General features: G+C 36.4%; 2 protein-coding genes and 1 non-coding gene across 5 annotated transcripts; 2 read left to right on the forward strand and 1 right to left on the reverse strand.

The window, feature by feature from the left end:
- Nucleotides 1-4,001: 4,001 nt before the first annotated feature.
- LOC127787640 (beta-fructofuranosidase, soluble isoenzyme I-like) lies at nucleotides 4,002-8,879 on the forward strand. 3 transcript variants are annotated; one of them, XM_052315702.1, is made up of 7 exons: nucleotides 4,002-4,664; nucleotides 4,798-4,875; nucleotides 6,541-7,397; nucleotides 7,600-7,761; nucleotides 7,874-8,106; nucleotides 8,231-8,318; nucleotides 8,421-8,879. In XM_052315702.1, the coding sequence occupies exons 1-7, from the start codon at nucleotides 4,259-4,261 to the stop codon at nucleotides 8,634-8,636; spliced, it is 2,040 nt and encodes a 679-aa protein (XP_052171662.1). In that variant the 5' UTR covers nucleotides 4,002-4,258; the 3' UTR covers nucleotides 8,637-8,879. The 3 variants fall into 3 exon arrangements, with proteins under 3 accessions (XP_052171662.1, XP_052171666.1, XP_052171673.1); XM_052315706.1 differs by having other exon boundaries at nucleotides 4,003-4,664; nucleotides 4,798-4,806; XM_052315713.1 differs by lacking the exon at nucleotides 4,798-4,875 and having other exon boundaries at nucleotides 4,004-4,664.
- Nucleotides 8,880-12,327: 3,448 nt separating this feature from the next.
- Nucleotides 12,328-17,473, forward strand: LOC127796727 (monocopper oxidase-like protein SKU5). The gene is made up of 9 exons (XM_052329070.1): nucleotides 12,328-12,683; nucleotides 13,664-13,773; nucleotides 13,897-14,167; nucleotides 14,253-14,391; nucleotides 14,878-15,244; nucleotides 16,075-16,440; nucleotides 16,530-16,608; nucleotides 16,861-17,060; nucleotides 17,148-17,473. The coding sequence occupies exons 1-9, from the start codon at nucleotides 12,546-12,548 to the stop codon at nucleotides 17,242-17,244; spliced, it is 1,767 nt and encodes a 588-aa protein (XP_052185030.1). The 5' UTR covers nucleotides 12,328-12,545; the 3' UTR covers nucleotides 17,245-17,473.
- A 339-nt stretch (nucleotides 17,474-17,812) lies between these two features.
- TRNAV-AAC (transfer RNA valine (anticodon AAC)) lies at nucleotides 17,813-17,886 on the reverse strand. The gene has a single exon. It is a non-coding gene; the product is annotated as a tRNA-Val (tRNA).
- Between the last annotated feature and the right edge of the window lie 3,792 nt (nucleotides 17,887-21,678).

A 21,678-nucleotide genomic window follows, 5' to 3' on the forward strand; every position in this document is an offset into this window, starting at 1 on the left:
GAGATTTATTATAATTACAGATTTGAAAGATTTTACATTTTAGAGACATAAAACAAAAATAATAAAATTGATGGTACCCTGAAAGAATAAGAATAATTCACAATGAATTGACTTGGCGTAGTAACTATTGAGCTGATGGGCCAAATAATTATACATTTGTCCATGATTGCTTAAGATGATGTTGTAGTAAACTTATTTTAATTCTTGAATTTTGTATTGGTTAATAATTAGAGGGTAGATGGCCTTTGCTTTGAGTAGCTGCCTTGGTTTAATTTGTGTTTGGGGAGCTCAAATGTGATGGTCTGTCACGTATTAATTAAAATAAGGATATCAGTCAAATTGCGTCAAATTTTAGTTTTATTAATAACAAGAAGGTACCTAATTTTTCATCAAGGATATTATTTTTTTTTTATTGGAGAAAATATAAAGAGACTGAAAATCATCAACTTATAATGGAGAGGAGAGATTGCAGCGAGCAATTAGCATAATATATAGGTCGAGAAGCCCTTGTCTAGGGCACCCAAAATTGAGAGATTGCAGTGGCAATTACCATAATTAGGTCGGGAAGCCCTTGTCTGGGTGTAATAACTCCCGCTAAAGGACGGGGAAGGTCTGAAGAAAGGAGAAAGTGGGCGCGCGAAAGCTCTTGTAATTTATGATAAAAAAAGCCTAAAAGGGTCAATTAGATATTGGAAAAAAGGGCAAGAACTTTAGGGCCACATGATTCGGTTTGTCCACTTGTGACCACCTCACAAAGGCCAACCAAACTATTGAGCTGATGGGGGGGGGGGGGGGGGGGGGGGGGGCCCTCCCATCTGGCACGATCCTTGCTTGTGTTGATGACAAGGACTCAATAATAGACCTTTTAACTCATTATGACTCATTAGATTATTTTGTGTCCAACAGTACGTTCTTTGCATTATTCAATTTTTAAGTTTAAAAATAAAAAAGCAACAATTGTGATGTGGTTATCAATAGAATTTTAACATGTGGTATGGTGATTTTATAGTTTGGGCACTCACATTTAATGGTTGCGTCTTACTGGAAATAATTTTGGATGATTCTCTATTGAAAATAATATAAGAAATAATAAAATTTTATTGGTTACACCTGTCCATTTAAATTATTGATCAATCTACAAAGAGAATCACAAATTCATTAGATTTCATCATTGTGTTACCTCTTGCAAAATCTAATAATAATGGATATAATATCAATCATTCACGGCCACACTTTTCAAGTGACAAAGCATATCCCAACTCACATATTTTTTAATCTAAAATCATGTATGATTTTGTTTTAAGACCAATTTGGTGCAATTATTGATTGTTGTGGCAATTTAGCAATAAGGGAGGGGAGCCCTAAAAGTACTTTTAGATTACATGAAATTTGTATATATATATATATATAAATGACCAAATAATGAAGAATTTGGGTACAATTTATTTAATCATAAATCTTAATAATTTTATTAAATTAAATGGGAGTTGATTTTGTTATATTATTTAAAAAAAGGCCGTCATAAGAATTATGCAAAAGAGGCAGTAAGGGGTGTGTCAGCATCAATGAGTTCAAATAATAATAATGTTTTTAAGGGTGATTGGTGATTCCCAGTCCAAGACCTTGGGACGTTGTTTCTAGACCATTAATGGTTTTAATTTCTTTTCTTTTTTTTGTTTTCTTAATGAATGATTGCCAGCGAAATTAGTACAAAATTACAAGGGGCAACCAACCCGCCTCCTGTGCTGTGATGATCAAACTGCCACGTATTTCTGATGGGGAGTGGGCCAACCATATCCTTCTCAATTTACTTCCCGCTCACACACGCTTTGTCGTGATTAGCCCATCCCCTCGATCTCCTGGGAAACAGTTTATTTGATAAATTTGCTGAACGAATTGAGTTGAAGTTGAGTTTAATTAAAATATTAAATGAACTTTAAATTTGCATCAATGAGTTAAAAAATATATAAAAGCAAAAAGTAAAATTTAAACTCACTTCAAATAAGTTGAATTTTTTTTTTAATAAAAAAAAAAGTTATTAGTATTTACCACACACTCAATTTATATTAAATTTAATAGTTCCAAAATTGACTCTAAAGTCAAACACGAAGGCTCCATGACTTAGTAATAAGTTACATATATGATTATGTATCATCAAGGATTTTCTATGTTGAAGTGTTTTGACTTTGTCAATTATACATAAGAGTTAGGAATTTGAATTTGGAAAATATATATGAAATATAAAAATAATGGGTTGAAAAATCTTATATATTAAAAAAAAATAGGGAAAAGGTGTGACCCGTAATTAGATGAAAAGGTTTTCATTCAAAACAAGCAAAAGATCAAATATATATATATATATATATATCCATAATCCACGCACTTACTCTTCTTTTCTTGGTCAAATTCTCTATTTTTTACTAATTATTTTCACATTTTGTATTGGGCCCACATAATTAATTAAACTAACACACAAAATAGTCCTTTTTTCTCTCTCTCTCTCTCTATTATTTAGATAATAATTATTTGAATAAATCAGAAGACTACAAATGATCTAAATCTGTTTATATATATATATATAACAAAGGTTAAATTCTACTGTGTTTTCTTTTCTTTATAATTAGTGCCACAATATATACGATTAGACTAAATTTAAATATAAAAGAGTTTGTAAAAAATGATCGCTTTCCTATTCCGATTCGTCTCAACCCAAATAATGCGCTTGTATCCAAATTAATTGAGAACCAAAATGCCCCCACAAACTCAGCGTAGATTGAGATGTGAAAGGGAATATTATTTGTTCAATGGATCAAACTGGATTTGCTCAACATTTAAGATAGGCCACCCCCTTCAAACTGGATTTGCTCGATATTTAAGATAGCCCCCCCCCCCAAAAAAAGGAAGAGCTAGGTGTCCTCGTTACATGAAGTTTCCGACTTATAGCAAGGGTTGGCAGTCATATTAGAACTTAGAACTTCTTTTTTAAGAGTTTGTTTTTGTAATAGTAACTCGTATATATCATTCTAATCATAATTAAAAAAAGACAAAAAACACGACGGGGGAGTCCCATGACCTGAATGATCTGTCCACTATGATAACTGAGACCCGCAAAGAAATTAGAGGAGACTCACACATGATTTGTCCAGTTGGCATGTGGTGCGTGGGGGCATTCTGATCTGGATCGCTGCTGAATTGCTGTCCCTAGCTAGCCAAATATCATTAATCATTTGAACCAATCCAATCCCGTAAGCTGCAAAATTATTGATTCATCTCATCAGAGTTTCTATTGCAGTGATTCCCCAACAGAAACTAATTAACAGATATATATATATATATATTGGATGAACAATAACTGCCATCTGCAGGTCATGTCTACGTCTTCTGTCCAGAGAGTAATTTGCCATTGTTTAATGGGAAACCGGAAAAAGGGCACATGGCTGGCTGGGACTACTCTAGAATATTCATCATGCATGGCCCTCTGACTCAACAATCCAAAAACATAAAAATAATGCCCAGGGCCAGGGGCTAGCTCGACGGGGATGAGATTCGATCTGCGTCTTCCGGATTCAAGACAAGCCGCATTTTGTTGCTTCCCCACCCGATTCCTAGCTAGGCCATTCCCCCCTTGTCTCTCATTCCATTTTTAATTAGTTGAGTAATTATATATATAACTGCAATATGAGAAAAATAATATTTTTATAAATATATGGATTGTAATTCCTGCAATTGTAGCATTATAATATAAAAAATAAAAAAGAGTCTCGTGAATCTTAATTATTTTTATTTTTATGCTTTAGCGACATAATAATCTTTATTATTATTTTTCGTGCTTTTTGATGAAATTTTTGTACACGGGTTTTACACGAATAATATTGTATTTCCAAAAGTCGGCTGAAATTTAGGGAAAAAGTTATTGTTGGTTGAGTCATCATCTAATTCTCATGTTATTGTTGTTGTTTTGAGTCATCTCTGTGTCGAGTCTATCCCTTCTTCACCGTTATATGTCTCTCTCTCCTCTCTCTCTCTCTCTCTGTATCTCTCTTTCTGTCTCTCTGTCTCTGCTGTTTTAGTTTACCCTGTCTATATATACGTGCAGATCCCTTTGGCAAACCTACATTTCACTTGCACTTTCTGATCTGACACAGCCCTAACTCATTAACACCCCCTCCCCTCCTCTCTCTCTCGATCTCTCTCTCTTTGTAGTCTGTATAAAGCGCCGGTCCTTTAACTTCGGCAGTATCTCCGGCGCCGTCCCAAAATGAGCACCAACACTTCCTTTCCGCCGCACGGCGACCTAGAACATGCAGCTTCGTACATCCGGCTGCCGGAAGAACATGATTCCGGCGAATCTCCGGCGGATCACAGCCGACTCTTCAAGGGTGTGACCGGAATCCTCCTGTCCATGATCCTTGTAGCGTCTTTGGTTGCCGTGATTCTCACCACCGGGCCGCCGGCTCCTGCTGGAGTACTTAATTTTGATCTCTCGGAATCCGTTCCATCCGCCTCGGTCCTGCCGGAGATCCGAGTGCCGCCGTCGAGAGGGGTGGCCCAGGGCGTGTCGGAGAAGGGCTCCGGCACCATCCCCGACTACCCCTGGACGAATGCTATGCTGTCCTGGCAACGAACGGCTTTCCATTTTCAACCCCAGAAGAACTGGATGAATGGTAATTATTAATTACAATTAATACTCAAATTTCAGCCCTCTTTTATATCTCAAATCTTTTCAATTTTTCTTCCGATTTCTAACGTATTTTTACTGGATTCCTTGGGCGAATCGACGGTTGATTCCTGCTTCAGATCCCAATGGTATGTTCTTTCCGATATTCTCTACTGTTCCTTTGATCTTCAGTTTCCGATATTCGGTGCTTCCATGTGGTCTGTCTGGCTGTTGCATTTTCTTTCTTTCTCTCTCTTTTTTTTTTTTTTTGTTTCCATTTATCAACCCGGCCGCATTATTCTTTAATATATATATGATGAGGTCATATATAAGAAAAGGTCATATATAATAATCTGTCTGAATCTTCAACCCGTAACGCTCAAAGATAAAATGAAAATTTTGCAACTTACCTCTGCATAGTATTTCTCTTTGAATTTTTCTCTTCTTTATCATTTTACTTTTCATTCCTTTGAATTTTCTTGCCTTGTCCATGTTTATTAAATTCTTCTCCTACCACTTGCTATCCATGTTTTAAATGATTCCATTCCATTATGCACGCTTCACCTTATATCAGCTGAATCCTACGTGGCTTCCTTATTTTTAATTTTTATTTTTAATAAATTTATTTGGATAGAATTATCTTTTTTTTTTACCATTTCAATTATTGATATTAGGATAATTATGTCATTTATCATTTTATTTATCAATAATACCCTTTTCAATCACAATTTTTAAATTTTTTATAAGATTAAAATTATTTTTTATTTTATTAAATATTATTAAAATAATATAAAATAAATATTAAATAACTTTCAATTTAAATAGATTTTAGTCATTTAGCAAAGCCCTTTTATTTTTTGGCCTTCCGAGAACCGAGCTTTCTTAATTCATTATGATTGATGGGTGGTCAGGGAGGGGGAGAGTCCGTGGCTGACGTGGAAAAGTGCTAAAAGGGTAAAATAGCTTTTCAAAGATAAAAATTTGGACCTATCAAGCGAGGGCTGTCCGATGAGTCACCGCACTTCTGGACCGTCTGATGGGCCCACGTGTCTTTTCTGAACAGTGAAATAATATTGAATGCTATTAATATTAATGACTGGAAAACAAATATAATTACGCATAATTTGACAAGAGAAATAAATCTTGTCTTGATAATAAGAAAATGACGTGTCGAAAATAGAATTTGTCTTGCTGCTGCAGGGTGGGTTGGTTTGGTTAGATAACCACGTGGCCTTGATTTGATCCACCGGTCTATGAGCTGATTAGTTGTGCATATGACTCTGACCTGGCGTATAAACATGCCAGCTCACCTAATCTTTTTGAGGAAGAGAAGATGAACCTAATATTCCTAAAAATGATTAGGCATATAAAATTAAACTATGACAATTTGGAAAAGACATCGAAAGTGCACGTGGCGTTGTCCAATTAAGAACTGAATTATTGGTGAGGTTACAGGGAACTATTATTGTTGCGATTACTTGTCCTAGGATTAATCATATATGATTACGTATTTAGGATTTATTTATTTAAGAATTATGACAAAACCAAACTTTGGTGGTGGGGGGGGTTTGGACGTTGGAATGGTAGTCGAAATTGTAATGCCTACCACGTGACGTCAGTACAACGACACGTGGAAAGTTTCTTTGATTGACTGACATGACATGACATGACATGACGTGACGTGAATCACCATTACATTCATATTTAATACTAGTTTTTACTTTTTTAAACTAAATGATTTGAAAATTATATGACATGCCATTATGCTGGAAACATATTTTTATATATATAAGTATAATATGAATTATGTGTTTTAGGAAAAAAAAAAAATCAAAAATCAAGTGGTGGGCAAGAGTTAACTCTTCCGCTGTGATGATGTGCAGGTCCATTGTACCACATGGGGTGGTACCACCTCTTCTACCAGTACAACCCGGACTCAGCTGTTTGGGGCAACATCACGTGGGGCCACGCCGTGTCAAGGGACTTGATCCATTGGCTCTACCTCCCAATTGCCATGGTTCCCGATCGCTGGTTCGACTGGAACGGCGTCTGGACGGGCTCCGCCACCCTCCTCTCCGACGGTCAGATCGTCATGCTCTACACCGGCTACACCGATAACTACGTGCAGGTCCAGAACCTGGCCAACCCAGCCAACCTATCCGATCCCCTCCTCTTAGACTGGGTCAAGTACAACAAAAACCCGGTCCTTTTCCCGCCGGCGGGAATCGCCTTCAAGGATTTCCGTGACCCGACCACCGCCTGGTTGGTCAACGACGGGAAATGGCGGATCGCAATCGGGTCGAAGACGGCCAACACGGGTATCACCCTTGTCTACCAGACCACGAACTTCACCAGCTTCGAGCTCTTGGACGGGGTTATGCATGCGGTTCCCGGTACGGGCATGTGGGAGTGCGTGGACTTTTACCCGATTTCCACGACCGGTATGAACGGGTTGGACACTTCGTTCGACGGGCCGGGTATTAAGCACGTGCTGAAGGCGAGTTTGGACGACGAGAAGAAGGATTTCTACGCGATTGGAACGTACGATCCGAAGACTGACACGTGGACCCCCGATAACCCGGAATTGGATGTGGGTGTCGGGTTGCGAGTGGACTACGGCAAGTACTATGCTTCGAAGTCGTTCTACGATCAACACAAGAAGAGAAGGGTCTTGTGGGGTTGGATTGGAGAGACTGACAGTGAATTTGATGATATCTTGAAGGGCTGGGCATCAGTTCAGGTAAATTTTCTCTTCTTCATAAAACCCGAGAAAATCACGGGTCTCCTTTCCGTCGGCTTTTATTTTTATTTATTTTAGACACGCGACTTGATTCGGGTCTCAAATTGATATTCGGACTCTTAAGAATTTGCTCCGACAAAAAAGCCCCGAGAAGATTCCTAACGTGGCGTACGTGTGATTAATTATATATGGTGAATTACAGACAATTCCAAGGTCAGTAGTGTTTGACAAGAGGACTGGAAGCAATATTCTGCAATGGCCGGTGGAGGAAGTGGAGAGCTTGAGATTGAGCAGCACCGAGTTCCGTGGAGTGAAGCTTGCCCCTGGATCTGTGGTTCCACTCAACGTTACTTCGGCTAACCAGGTTTCTTTCCCCCTCCTTTCTCATTTTACACCTAATTGTCGAACAGCGCCTATTCAGATATGAAGTAGAGATTAATATTGATTTGATTGGTCGGCGTTAATCGTTACTACAGCTGGACATAATTGCGACCTTCGAAGTGGACCAGGCGGCTTTGGAGGCGAATCTGGAAGCGGACGTCGGCTACAACTGCAGCACCAGCGGAGCCATCTCGAGAGGCGCCTTGGGGCCGTTTGGCCTTCTGGTCATCGCCGATGCTTCTCTCTCCGAGTTCACGCCAGTCTATTTCTACATCGCCAAGGACATCGATGGCGGTTACGCGACCTTCCTCTGCTCCGATGAAATGAGGTCGGTCGATCGACTTGCTTCTCTGAATTGATTCTGCAACTTTTCGATCAATCTAAATGCGGAACAGCTAAAGCACTCTAATCCTCATGATTAATCCGAGATGGATTTGATATATATTTTGCAGGTCGTCTAGGGCTTCTGATGTCAACAAGAAGGTTTATGGCGGCATGGTCCCTGTGCTTGATGGCGAAAAGTTATCGATGAGAATACTGGTGCGCGATTCTCCCGATTTGCTTCAAATTGCGCTCTCAAGTATTTTCTCCCATCGTCCGTATCGAATGAGATTATGAAAATATAATTTCTGTGTTCTGCAGGTCGATCATTCAATTGTGGAGAGCTTTGCGCAAGGAGGAAGAACAGTGGTCACGTCAAGAGTGTACCCAACAAGGGCGATCTACGGGGCGGCAAGAGCGTTCCTCTTCAACAACGCGACTGGCGTGAGCGTCACAGCTTCAGTGAAGCTCTGGAAGATGGATTCTGCAAACATTCATGATTTCCCGTTAGTTCAAGATGTAGTTGCCTCCATTTGATGATCTAAACCCATGTAATGATCCTGTTAGATCGAGTTTCCCTAGTTCATTCTTTTTCCGTTAGGTTGCCTGGAAAATGATCACTCTGGAAAGAAATTGGTTATTGCAAGGCAAAGATGGATACACGGAGCAACCCAACAGTACTGTATCTCCATTTTCTGGTGGGCTGCCCCGCTCCATTGTCAGATATGTTCAGTCCTTTTATATTATTTCATTATAAATATGAAAATTATACTTACAACACTCAGTTACCCACGTCACGTGCCACGTGAGCAAGTATTGCGTGCGTGTGTGACTTTTCTTTCTTTTTTCACTTAAAAACCGTTAAATACCACCAGCGCAGCGGTGCTACTGGCCGCCCAAACACGAGTGATGGTAGTTTTAATTCCATTCAGCCAATTCTCCGAGTGTTAAAGACTTTGAATTGCTGCTGCTGGTGCCTATTACGTGTGGAAGGTTCTGCCTTTGGGCAAATGCTAGTTTGGTAAAAAGCTTCATCTATTGATTATTTTAATAATTCTTAGTAAAAATAGTATTATGTTGAAAAAAAATCCGATATATACAAAGTATCACGCGAATCATATTCTAACACCAATCTGGTAAATGATTTTGTAACAAGGTTGTACATTGATCGTTAAAGCCTTCTCAGGACCCAATCAATCTATGTTAATGCTCATTTATTTAACCCTGCCTGGAATTTATCCAAGTTTAAAGTAAACCCGAGCAGCAGATACACCCACGCCCATGAGATCCATTGCAAAACGATGGTCAATAATTTGGCCCATCACTTCATTTCATCTTCATTCAAGATTACCAAGTTTCTCAACGATCTGGGCCTTTGGGAATTTATCGTCTTCCATTTCACCATATCTGTTGACAAATAAAGAACGATACGGGTGGGTCGAATTTTGCGATTGAAGACAAAATTCCTGCCCAATATCATTATTTGTCGACGAAATATAAATGGACATTCTAATTGGGCCTACTTGATGGCCACATTATTCCATGTCCAACAGTCTCCACCCACTGGCCCAACAGGCCAAGTTTGGCTAATTGTTTTTTGTACAATACAATTCATGCTTGCTCTGTAGATATAACGTTCATTTTCTGATGGGGATAGGGATAATAGGGATAGGGTTCTAAGCAGCAGCATGGAGTTATACCTTCACAATTAACCAAATTGTACCGATCTTGGTAACATCCTCCTAACAATTTAATTTGATTGAAACTACACCAAGTTAATCTCACAAAATTTAATTAACTAAGAGTCACTCTGATGCATTTCAAAATAATAATAAAAAAAGTATAATTACAATATTTTTGTAAATACCAATCCATTATAAAAAGTTTTCAATTTAACTACCAATAAATAAAAAGTTCTGCTATTTTGTATGAAATATACGCGTACATTTTATTTTTGTATTATCCTTTATGTAAATAAAATTTAAGTATATTGCCTATAACCATACTTTTAATCTAATATGTGAATGTCTATGTATTATCGCATAATATGATGACGTTACAATTTAGACACATAATTGTCTACACCTTCCCATTTACCTATCAAAGTATATAATATAATATAATATAGATCACGCAATGCAATTTTGGAAATATACGCATTAGATGTAATTTATTTGACTTAACTCGTCTCTTGAGATTATCATAAATATTTAAAAAAATATAAACACACTCAAATTTTGAAATGATTCATCAAAGAATTTGATAGCCAAGGAACTTCTAAAACATAATATATATAACAATTAGCTATGTATTATAGATACAAAAATACTATTTATACCCTTAATAATGACACTTAATATTATTCTTTTTAAATATACAACTAAAAATTCATTACACATATGAATTGAAATCTCATAAGGGATTTATCACCTATTTATTTATATGTTTTTTTAATTATTAATTATCATTAGCCTTGACTAAGTCATCCATCGAAGAAAAATAATCTTTGTCATGGATGCAAATCTATATCTTTAACATGATATTTCAAGAATATAGCTATTATGTTATCTGTATTGAATAACACGACAATTTATAGAAATACGCATGTGAGTCTTACCCTTTTATGAGGCCAACACGACGATTTATAGGAATGAACGTGCAAGTCTCACTCTTTTATGAGGTCACGCTCTCTCTTAATTTACTCACATTAAACAAATTTTATGTTACTTACAAAATTTTCGATTTCAAGGATGAGAAGTTTAAAATGGGTAATGATGTTTTACATATTTTTATATGAGATAATATAACTTATAAAAATGATATTAGATTGTGAATTAATATTGTAATAATATTTTTAGGTAAAATATATGAAGAAGAATGACGTCATCAAAAGCAGACAAACTATGGCCCCATTTATGGAAGCAAACCTGGAGGATTGGACAGGCGAGCAACGACACGACTCCCAGCACAGCCAAGCAAACTCTAATCAGCAGCGATTGACGCAAATCCATTATTATTCTAATCGGAAATTGGACTCAGAAAAATAGCATAAAAACCAAATTTTAAAATTAAAATATTGTATATCATATATTAATTTAAATTATATAATATCACTCTAATATTACAATTGGATATTTAAATAATATTTTCTAAATTAAAATATGGAAAGTGACCGCTAATTTGGATAAGTTTGTTCTTGTGGGACCCACTCAAAGTGCGTGGGGGCTTTGCATTGCCATGTGACGCTTTCAGAAAACCTGAACGTTATAGAGAGAGAGAGAGAGAGAGAGAGAGAGCCGGACTCGCCGATTAAGGTGGCCGGAGGCGCCGATTTCTATTTTCTAACGGGCAACTCGTTTTTGACTGGCGATTCGCCGTCAATGTCACGTTTCGTTTCTTCTATTACCGGCTGTAGCCGGTTCGAGAGAATTCTAGACTTGAATGCGCGGGACCCGCCGGAGGGTAACAGCATTCTGTAAACAGTTGTCCAAAATAATCTTTATAAATTAACCTTTATAAATAAAATAAATAATAAATTTATAATATTTTTATTTAAAATTAATGATAAATCTGTTCATATAAAAAATTATAAAATTAATCATAATTATATTAAAAAAATAATATGTTTAACTAAAAGTCATATTCAAATCATAATTAGAATAGCAAAAATATCAAACTTCTCTTCATTAATTTGAATTGTCCTTCAAGAAGGTATGTTTTGAAATATTATTAATCTTAAAAATTTTATTGTGATATTTTAACAAAAATTATTTTATAAAAGAATATTATTTATCGTGTTATTGTGAATTATTTTTTGCTATTTATGTGTGAATGATGAATGCAAAACTAAATAAATTAGGAAGTTATTAAAATTAGGTAAAGAAAAGGTTATTAGCGCCATCAATTATCAAAAATGAAACAGAAAAGAAAAAAATAATTATTAAATAGTTAGAGCACCTAAATTGCGACATATTAAATAAATTTAATTTTTGACTAACTCTTGAATGATTCAACAAAAAATATCCAAATTTAAAGGGGAAAATAATAATATTACATAATGCGTCTAAATTGTTTTGTAATTAAATTATAAGAATTCTGGTTATATAGTTAGGAGAAAATCAAACTTGAGCAGGCAAATTAGAAGGAAAAAAAAAAAGAAAATAAAAAAGGGAAATAGGGTTAACCGGGGGTAGGCCGTTGCCGGTGATAACAGATGGGGATGCCGCAGTGAGCGAGCGAACGAGTGAGTGAATGAGCGCCTTCGCCCTAAATTTACTTTCCAACTAAAGCCCCCCACAATTTACAGTCGACTCTCTCTCTCTCTCTCTCTCTGCGCCTCTGCCTCTGGCCCTCTGGTGATGTGAACATCTCATAAAACCGCCCAAATCGGCTGATTGGAAAGGCTTCTTTATTCTACTTGGACTTGGAGGACGCTGTTTTTTGCTCATGGAGTCGCAATCACATTTGCTGCGTTTCATCCACATTGCCGTCCTGCTTGGCCTCTGCTTGGCCGCCGACCCGTTCGCCAATTTTGAATTGGAGCTTTCTTACCTCACCCTTTCCCCTTTGGCCGTCCCTCAACAGGTTCCTCTCTCTCTCTCTCTCAGTCTTGTTGTCATCTAGGTTTGTTTTTTTTTTTTTTTCCGACAAGTCCATGAAAATGGTGGTAAATCTCTCTGTTTATTTTGTCCATTGAATTTCTGGCCTCCGATTTTGGCCTTGTTTTTCAGTCCTGGATCAAGCGACACGCTGTTCTGTGTGTTCGAATATCACTTAGTTTGGTTTGTTTGCTTGGTAGTTAGACTGTGAATTCTGAGGTTTGATAATGTGGGATGCAGATTAAGTCTAGATGGAATCATACTTGCTAATTCCCTTAATTGGTATATGGCTCTTTGTACACGTTGCAGACAACCGTGGATGGACGAATCATGTTTTGGGAGGGAAAATTCATTGGATTAGATGTACTTCAGAGTCTGATTGAACATGGTAGACGTCTCAACTTTTTAACAATCATAAAATCAAAGAGCAAATTGTACAGGGGGGGAGTTGGTCCGGTATCCACCATTTTCGTCTGGAATCCGCAATAAACGGAAAAACGGGGTAGAAAATAGACAACGCGGTTGGGGCCTGAAAATCTAAATTGTGGACCATACATGTCACTATATTTCATATCCCAAATGGAATTTTCTTTTCCTCTGATGGTGCAGTAATTTCTGGCTCTGGGCAGACACAGTTGATTTAGTAAGTGGTGAAGTGGACTTGGGGACCATGAACTTAATGATGGGTGATATTTTTCTAATTAAGCACTTAAAACTTTTTATTATTATTTTCTTTTTACTCTTTTTCCATGGTTTTTTTTTTTTTTTGTGTGGTACTGCATCACTAATTTAGGTTAGCATCAGAACTCTAGTTTGATGAATGTCACAGATGTAGTTTCCTTTCTACTATTCATTTCCTACGGGGTGACTTTTATTAATGGGTTTGATGGAGTAAAATTGGATAACTGGAATGGTAGATGAGGAAGTAGTTTCTTATTTGATGTTGTCTTTGTCTTTTTGTTGCAGGTCATTGCAGTTAATGGAAAGTTCCCTGGCCCAACTCTTAATGTTACTACTAACTACAATGTCGTGGTAAATGTGAAAAACAAATTAGATGAAGATCTGCTAATTACTTGGTAGGTTACCAATTTCAACATATCATATATTACGTTTACCTTTTACAATCTGCTTGCTTTCGTTTTGGTGGGATTGAATGTCTGGAGTATTTGTAAGTAATTTCGTATTGATGTTTGTCACAGGCCTGGGGTACAAATGCGTCGTGCTTCTTGGCAAGATGGAGTTCTGGGCACGAATTGCCCCATTCCTCCAAAGTGGAACTGGACCTATCAGTTTCAGGTTAAGGATCAGATTGGTAGCTTCTTCTATTTCCCGTCTCTCCATCTTCAGAGAGCAGCTGGTGGCTTTGGTTCTTTTATTATCACTAATAGGGAAATCATTCCGCTGCCTTTTAATACTCCGGATGGGGATATTGTCATTATGATTGGTGATTGGTACACTCAGAACCATTCGGTTCGTATTTATTATCACGTCTTTTTTTTTTTTTGAAGCATTTTACCTTGTACAATCTCATGGTGGGTTCCCATTTGAATCTTAGGCACTGAGAGCAACCCTTGGTGCTGGAGAGGACCTTGGGATGCCAGACGGAGTTCTCATTAATGGGAAGGGACCGTACCAGTATAATGCTACGCTGGTCCCTGATGGCATTGATTATGAAACCATTAATGTTGACCCAGGTAAGCATTTAGTACTTCCAGAGGGCTATTGGTTCAATAAATTAAGGCCAATGGGAAACTTCTAACTAGTGAACCTGTTTTCTCATAAGCAATTTACAGATTATAACTTCATTAATATTTACAGCCAGTTTTTTCTTTTCTGTCTCTTTTATTTCTTTATTTTTTCCTTCGTATCTGACATCAATATAGTTTGGAATTAGGATTCATTAAGTTACGGCCAGCTTAATTGGAAGGAGGAACTACTTTGATAATTAAGTTTTCTGAAATATTTAAGATGTGCACTGGCTGGGTCATGCCTCTGATTGGGTGATTAGGATCATATCTCAGATTGGATAATCAGGGCCAGTTTGCACTTTTATAATATAAAATTTGGGCCTTTTCTCCCCCTCCCTCCCTCTTCGTGTATTAGCACTAATTATTTTCATGTTGTTCTTACCTTCCTGCTTTTGCCATCTGGAACTTACTTTATTCTATAATCTACTGCAGGGAAGACTTACAGAATTCGTGTGCACAATGTGGGAGTCTCTACTTGTTTGAACTTTCGGATCCAGAACCATAATCTGCTTCTAGCAGAAACGGAGGGTCATTACACAACCCAACAAAACTATACTAGTTTAGATATCCATGTTGGGCAATCTTATTCTTTTCTTGTTACCATGGATCAGAACGCTAGTAGCGATTACTATATAGTGGCAAGTGCTAGGTTTGTGAATCAGTCTCTTTGGCAAAGAGTTACTGGTGTTGCTATCTTGCACTACTCAAATTCTCAAGGAAAAGCAGCTGGTCCTCTACCTGATCCACCCAATGATTTTTATGATACATCCTTTGCAGTGAACCAGGCATTGTCCATCAGGTTTTCTTCTCTTGGTTCTTTTGATACTCTTCCTAATTTCAAAGCTCATGTTAGATCAGAAACTTGCAGCCATCATATAAAATTATTGTTGTTCTGTTGCCTAATATTTAAGCATTGGATTGCCTCAGAGTGGTATCATGAGAAAATGAGCCTTTCTTTAAATAGAATTTTCTAAAAGGGTTGCCAATTGTATTTTATGAATACTGTCACAATCTAATCAATTTTGGGGGGTTCATATCTTTTTTTCTTCAGTTAAAACAATTGTTTAATTTACTAGGGAAAGGATAGAGATGCACTCGGCAGAGAAGACATTATAAAAAAGGACGTAGACTGAGATGAGACACCATGTGCACGTGCGCTAGAGGGGGACAGAGATTATGGGGGCTTGTTAATTGGACCTTGTTCCTTGGGCATTTAGAGTGAAATAGCAATTGAAACAATGGCCAACACGAAGACAAATCATTCTTTAACCTTTGCCATTAGATAATGTTGGAAACCAAAAATAGTTCATGGGTGAAGAAGTCAATTCTTACACATTCGAGATCAAGTAAATAAAAGTCCAGGCATATTTTGTATTTAGAGTCTAAAATATTTTGTCCATGAAATTTAAAGGCAATCCGAGATCCATTTGCCCCTAGCTTAACAATGTATAAAAAGAAAGTTCATATAATTCAAACTCCAAAGTAGTGTTTTATTTCTATCAGATTTAGTTATCAATATAAACCTCCTTCTACTTGCTGCTTTGGTTCCCTTTTTAGCTTTTCTTGGTCTCTTTGCTGTACTGAATTATTATATAACGTATCCTTGCAACTTTTTCCTTAATTTGGCAGGCAAAATGTATCTGCTAGTGGAGCTCGCCCGAACCCACAAGGTTCATTTCATTATGGATCGATCAATGTGACGGATGTGTATATTTTAAGAAGCATGCCACCAGTGGTGATTGATGGGAAACTCCAAGCCACATTTAATGGAATTTCATTCGTCAATCCTGAAACACCAATTAGGCTGGCCGACCAGTTTAATGTTAGAGGTGCCTACAAGTTGGATTTCCCAAGCAGACCATTGACTGGGCCACCCCGGAGGGATAGATCTCTCCTTAATGCTACATATAAAGGTTTCATTGAAGTCATATTGCAAAACAATGATACAGTAGTCCAGAGCTTTCACATGGACGGTTATTCGTTTTTTGTTGTTGGGTATAACACTGTTCTTAAGGCTATCATGTGTAATACTTGAAAACTTTAATGCATTAAGATAATAACTTGATTACAACCGCTGTATGTAGGATGGCATATGGGGAATGGACAGAAAACAACAGGAATTCATATAACAAGTGGGATGCAATATCTCGGTGCACAACACAGGTTTGTTCTCTTGATTTTGTTTTGATTTTTTCCTATAAAGTCTCTAGTATTGTGGAAATGGCCTTTTTACAAAAAGACAAGGGGAAGGCTTTGTACAATTTCGACTTTCCGCCAACCCTTGTAAAATGGGGAGCCTCTTGCACTAGGGACACCTTTTTTTTCATGAAGTCTCTAATATGCTAGGAGTACTAGCTAGTGCGAGCTTTAAAGGTGTTTATCTTATACATTTTTTCTCATTGCTTATATTTGTAGGTTTTCCCTGGGGGATGGACTGCAGTTTTAGTTTCTCTGGACAATGTTGGAGTATGGAATCTTAGAGTAGAAAATCTAGATAGATGGTATCTGGGTCAAGAAACATACATGAGGATTATAAATCCTGAAGAATCTAACAAAACTGAATTAGCTGCGCCTGATAATGTTCTCTACTGCGGTGATCTTGGCCACATGCAGAAGTATGATCTCTCTCTCTCTCTCACAAATGAAAACCCCTTTCCCTCTGAAGTAACTGACCATTACATTTCCTTCTGTTTGCCTTTCAGGCCTCAAAAAACCACATCTTCAGCATCAGTTGTCGCAGAGTCAAAGCTGTATCTCATGCTGCTTGCTATAATAGTTTATGCTGTCCTCTCAATTTGATGCTAAGTTTTCTTGGTAAATCTTAAAAAGATCTACCGATTGTGTGAAGTAGCTGTGCTGTGCTGGGTTACGGTTGTTTGGTTAATAGTGTGTAGGTTAGCAAAGGGTCTTGTCAGCAAAATTTTGTGTTTTTAATCGTCATGATATGTAATTTGGGATCCATCATTTGTCCAGCAACAAATATTTCAGATCAGTGATGATTAACCCATTTTCAATAGCAGTTGCTTTATTCTCAAACTTGCGTTTCTGTTCAGAAGAGTGCAATTGCAGCTTGATGTAAATGATTATGATTGTTTGGTTTTCCAGGAAATGTTAAATGGGCACTGTGAGGACATAATTTTTGTTCTGGTGCATTGGGATCATACCTTCACGCCATCATAGATCATAAAAATTTTAAATACTAAATTTAAATAACACGAGAGAATTAGATAGAATTTACCTTCCTTCTAAAGGTCCAGAAGTTCACCATTTTAAAGTGGACTTCAGATACAAGTTCAAGGGTCGTTTATTGTGCCAAAGTATTTCTTTTATGGGTAGTAAAAATAAAAACACAAAAAAGTCTATAGAGTGGCGTCGCCCGGACTCGAACCGGAGACCTTCAGTGTGTTAGACTGACGTGATAACCAACTACACCACGACACCATTTTGCCGTTGAGATTCGTAATCAATATACAATACGGATCAGATTCAAACTGTAGGCCTTTTGACACAAGGACTTGAGAAGATACGAAGTAAAGATTTATTATATCGAAAAGTGATGCAAGACAGCAATGAGGAGCCAAGCTCGAGTCATTGGTAAAGATCTAACCTTATTTTTTGAGAAAGGTATTAATGTAATTGTAATATTAAAAAAACATGATATTATTGTTATATTGAATGTTTTCTCTATATTCGAAGAGCACAAGGGAGATTAAAAATTTCCGTTGAATGAAATGAGTGAAGCAAAATAGAGAATAAGAATATATATATATATATATATTCTTCCCAACAAGTGACAAAAGAGCCAATGAGTGGGAGGTGAGATGAAATGGTGGTACAAGCCCATCCTTGACCGACTGATGAGATAGTAGTTATAATATTACTGTTTCAATTTGGTGCCATGTTCAATCAAGCCTTTGATCCTTGTCCTGCAGGTTAATTGGTTTCTCTATTCCACATTCTTGCAAAATTTTTATATTTACTAATGTGAGATCGATATATTATTATATAAATACGAGCCATTATATATATATATATATATGATGAAGTTCAACCTTATGGACAATTGAATAGAACATAGGTGTATCATATAATATGATATATTTTATAAAGCAGGGCTTAGGCCGCTGTTTCCACTGTCCCGGTTCCTGGTTCATTCATACTTGTATTCCAACTTCTCTTTTGTTTTTTCTTAAAAAAAAAAAAAAACCTGCTTGCTTTCGTTATCCGATGTAATGATTCTTCATGCTTTTACATTTGACAAAAATCATATGTGCAATCGTCTACTGGGCACAGATAATGTCTCCCAGACAGTCAATATATATGTATATATATGCACATACATATACTGGCAAATGGGCCCATTTTTAAGTGAAGGTAAAAAAAAAAAAAGATGATATTTTTGTAGCAAAATTAATGAATCTGAAGATGAATATTTCTGCAATTAATTAGGTAGGGGATTAAGAAACAGACAAAGAAAACTGGGAAGAATCATGAAATGAATGGATAGAGATAGAAATATAGAATGAATGGGTTGTGGGAGAAGAAGAAGAACATTCAATATATGATTAGCAGTCACATGGAGATGTTGCAAGGTGGTGAATGATGTTTACTTCACCAACACACAACACCTTTTATAAAACCCTAATCATTCAGTCTTCGCCTTCTCCATGTGCCTTCCTTTCATGCCGTGCTCTCACCCTTTTGACTTTGCACCATTTACATACTCATCTCTCTCTCTCTCTCTCTCACACACACACACACACATGCACACAGTATATATGACAATATATTAAGATTTTATCTGATTAATCGAAGTGGATTATATGAATTATAATTTATCAATTATGTTTTTTTACATAATCTTCTTATTATAATTTTATCTAAAATTCGTGTTGTTTGATTCAACAATTAATTATTGAATATCTAGAATACCCCTTATTAGTTATCTTTTATTTGCACTTAAAACTGATTACAAATAAGAATTTATAAAGACGGTTGACAGTATATATAAGAATTGATTTTGAAAGACTTTGCTGTCCTAGGATTCCATTCTATGAATGGATTGCATCTCTGTTTGTGTCTGTGTCCAAAGCTCAAGGATGATTCCAGAAGACACGCCCATTGAGTATGTCTCCTTGCAAGAATTCATTGTTTTGACTTCCACCACTAGCGTGTGTGTGTGTGTGTGTGTGTGTCTCTCTCTCTCTCTCTCTCTATATATATATATATATAAATGTTGCTAATATTTTGAACTCATCAAGGGGAGGGGATTTCTCACTTCTTGTACCAAACCAAATTAACCAATTGGGTCTCTTTTCTAGGTGTACCAGTCTCAGAAATATTCCTATTTTCCCACACTTTCTGGGTCATGTTTCTGGACTGGCAAGCAGGTTAAACTTAACGGCGCCTTCTTCCAGCCATTTCCATTATATGGTAAATTAATGGCAACTTGTAGTTTTGGTACGTACTAGCCAATTATAATTTTGGGGTTGTTTCTTCTTTGGAGTAATCTTCTTTAATTATCTACCCTCTCTTTTAATCTTCTTTTTTTGCAGTATGCATTTGATCAGCTGTTAGCAATGGTTAATTTTCCAATAAAACAAGTACTGTCTACGTTACATTTAGGTTATGGTTTGGTTACACAATCTTAATTATGATATTAAAATTTTGATTTTATTCTGGTTTTCTTCTTTGTAACTGTATGTCTTCTTATTGTAACAGCAGCTTTTTTTGTATCCAGCTTGATATATAGAAGCATGCTATTCTTTCAGGTTTTTTGGCCAAATCTTCAACCAAAATGATATAACAGTGATATTTTTAAATTTTAAATGATTTTATCGCGATTCTTTTACGTTGAGCGGCAAACCTATTGCTGCCAGCTTACCCTTTTGAACATACCCTTTGCTTAATTCTTATGGCCAACTTATAAAACCTGTCATCTTCTTCATTTCAATCGATTAACTGCAACTTTTCACAAGTCGAATTTCTTTATTTATTTTGGCTAAGTAGAAGTTCAATTTTTCAGTAGACTTAAATGTCAAGAAGAAGAAAACTGCGGGGAGCTTTAATGGCACCACCATATTATTTCTTATGTATATATGCAATGCCATTGCCATTGCTTCAAAGTAAGGTTGTTTCTCTGTGGTTTGCTTAGACAAGAAGACATCATATATATATATATACACACACACACACATATAATGGAGCTGGGCAACTGTTCATTTGCAATTTGCACACTAAGATTGCGTCTTCAGAATGAGGGATGATGCAAACAATGGCAGACTGAATCATTTCCCTGAGGTTGCCACTTCATTTTACTTCATCGTCATGCATTTCTGCACCTTAATTCTTCAGTACGATATGGATAACAATTATGGATAAAATGTGGTGATGAATTTTCTCAACTGTAGTTTATTCATAGGTACTTTCAAAGAACACCCCGTCTGGTAAAAGGTTATAATAATTTCTTTCATTATTAAGGAATTTTAAGTTCTTTGATCGTGATCTTATAAACAAATTTTTATATGCTTATCTAATATGCGCATATTTGTGGACTATTACATGTTCAGTAGTTTATCTAATTTACACTTAATACCAATTATCATCGACTAATTAATGTTAAGCAAGGTATCATCGACTAACAGAGATCACAGAGAAGTCATTTTCCTTTGATATATTTAAAACTTAGGATAAAACCTAACAAAAGAACGAAAATTAGGATAAAGCCTGAACTCATACAGACCTATCTGATTGGAAAGCTACCAAATTCTTTTGAGTATCTGCCTTCTACAAGCTGAATTTAAGTCCAACAACCCCAGAAAAAAAACAAAAAAAATCCAACAAGACAAGCAACCCAATAAAGATAATTTCTTCATCAAATAATATGTATGCACTAAGCAATATATATCTATATAGCACAAGTACTGTATCTTTTCATCACCTTGTGATACTTTGCTTAGATGCTTGCATCTAAATTAGATAATTTGGAATGATAGAATGATTATGCTCTATGCATTAATATCTTTTAGGTACCAGATTGGTACCATTGGCTAGCTGTGGAATAAAACAAAGAAATAAATTTTGTCATGCTTACACACGATCAAAATCAGCTAAAAAAATAAATGGATAAATAAATTCTTAAAATAAAAATAAGTGGTTTATTTGGTTGATTACAAACAAATTAATCAGAGACAGCAAACTGAGAGCCCTCTTACAGGAGATAGCATAGATTTC

This window comes from Diospyros lotus, chromosome 1 (assembly GCF_014633365.1).
Source record: "Diospyros lotus cultivar Yz01 chromosome 1, ASM1463336v1, whole genome shotgun sequence".
Lineage (NCBI taxonomy): Eukaryota > Viridiplantae > Streptophyta > Magnoliopsida > Ericales > Ebenaceae > Diospyros > Diospyros lotus.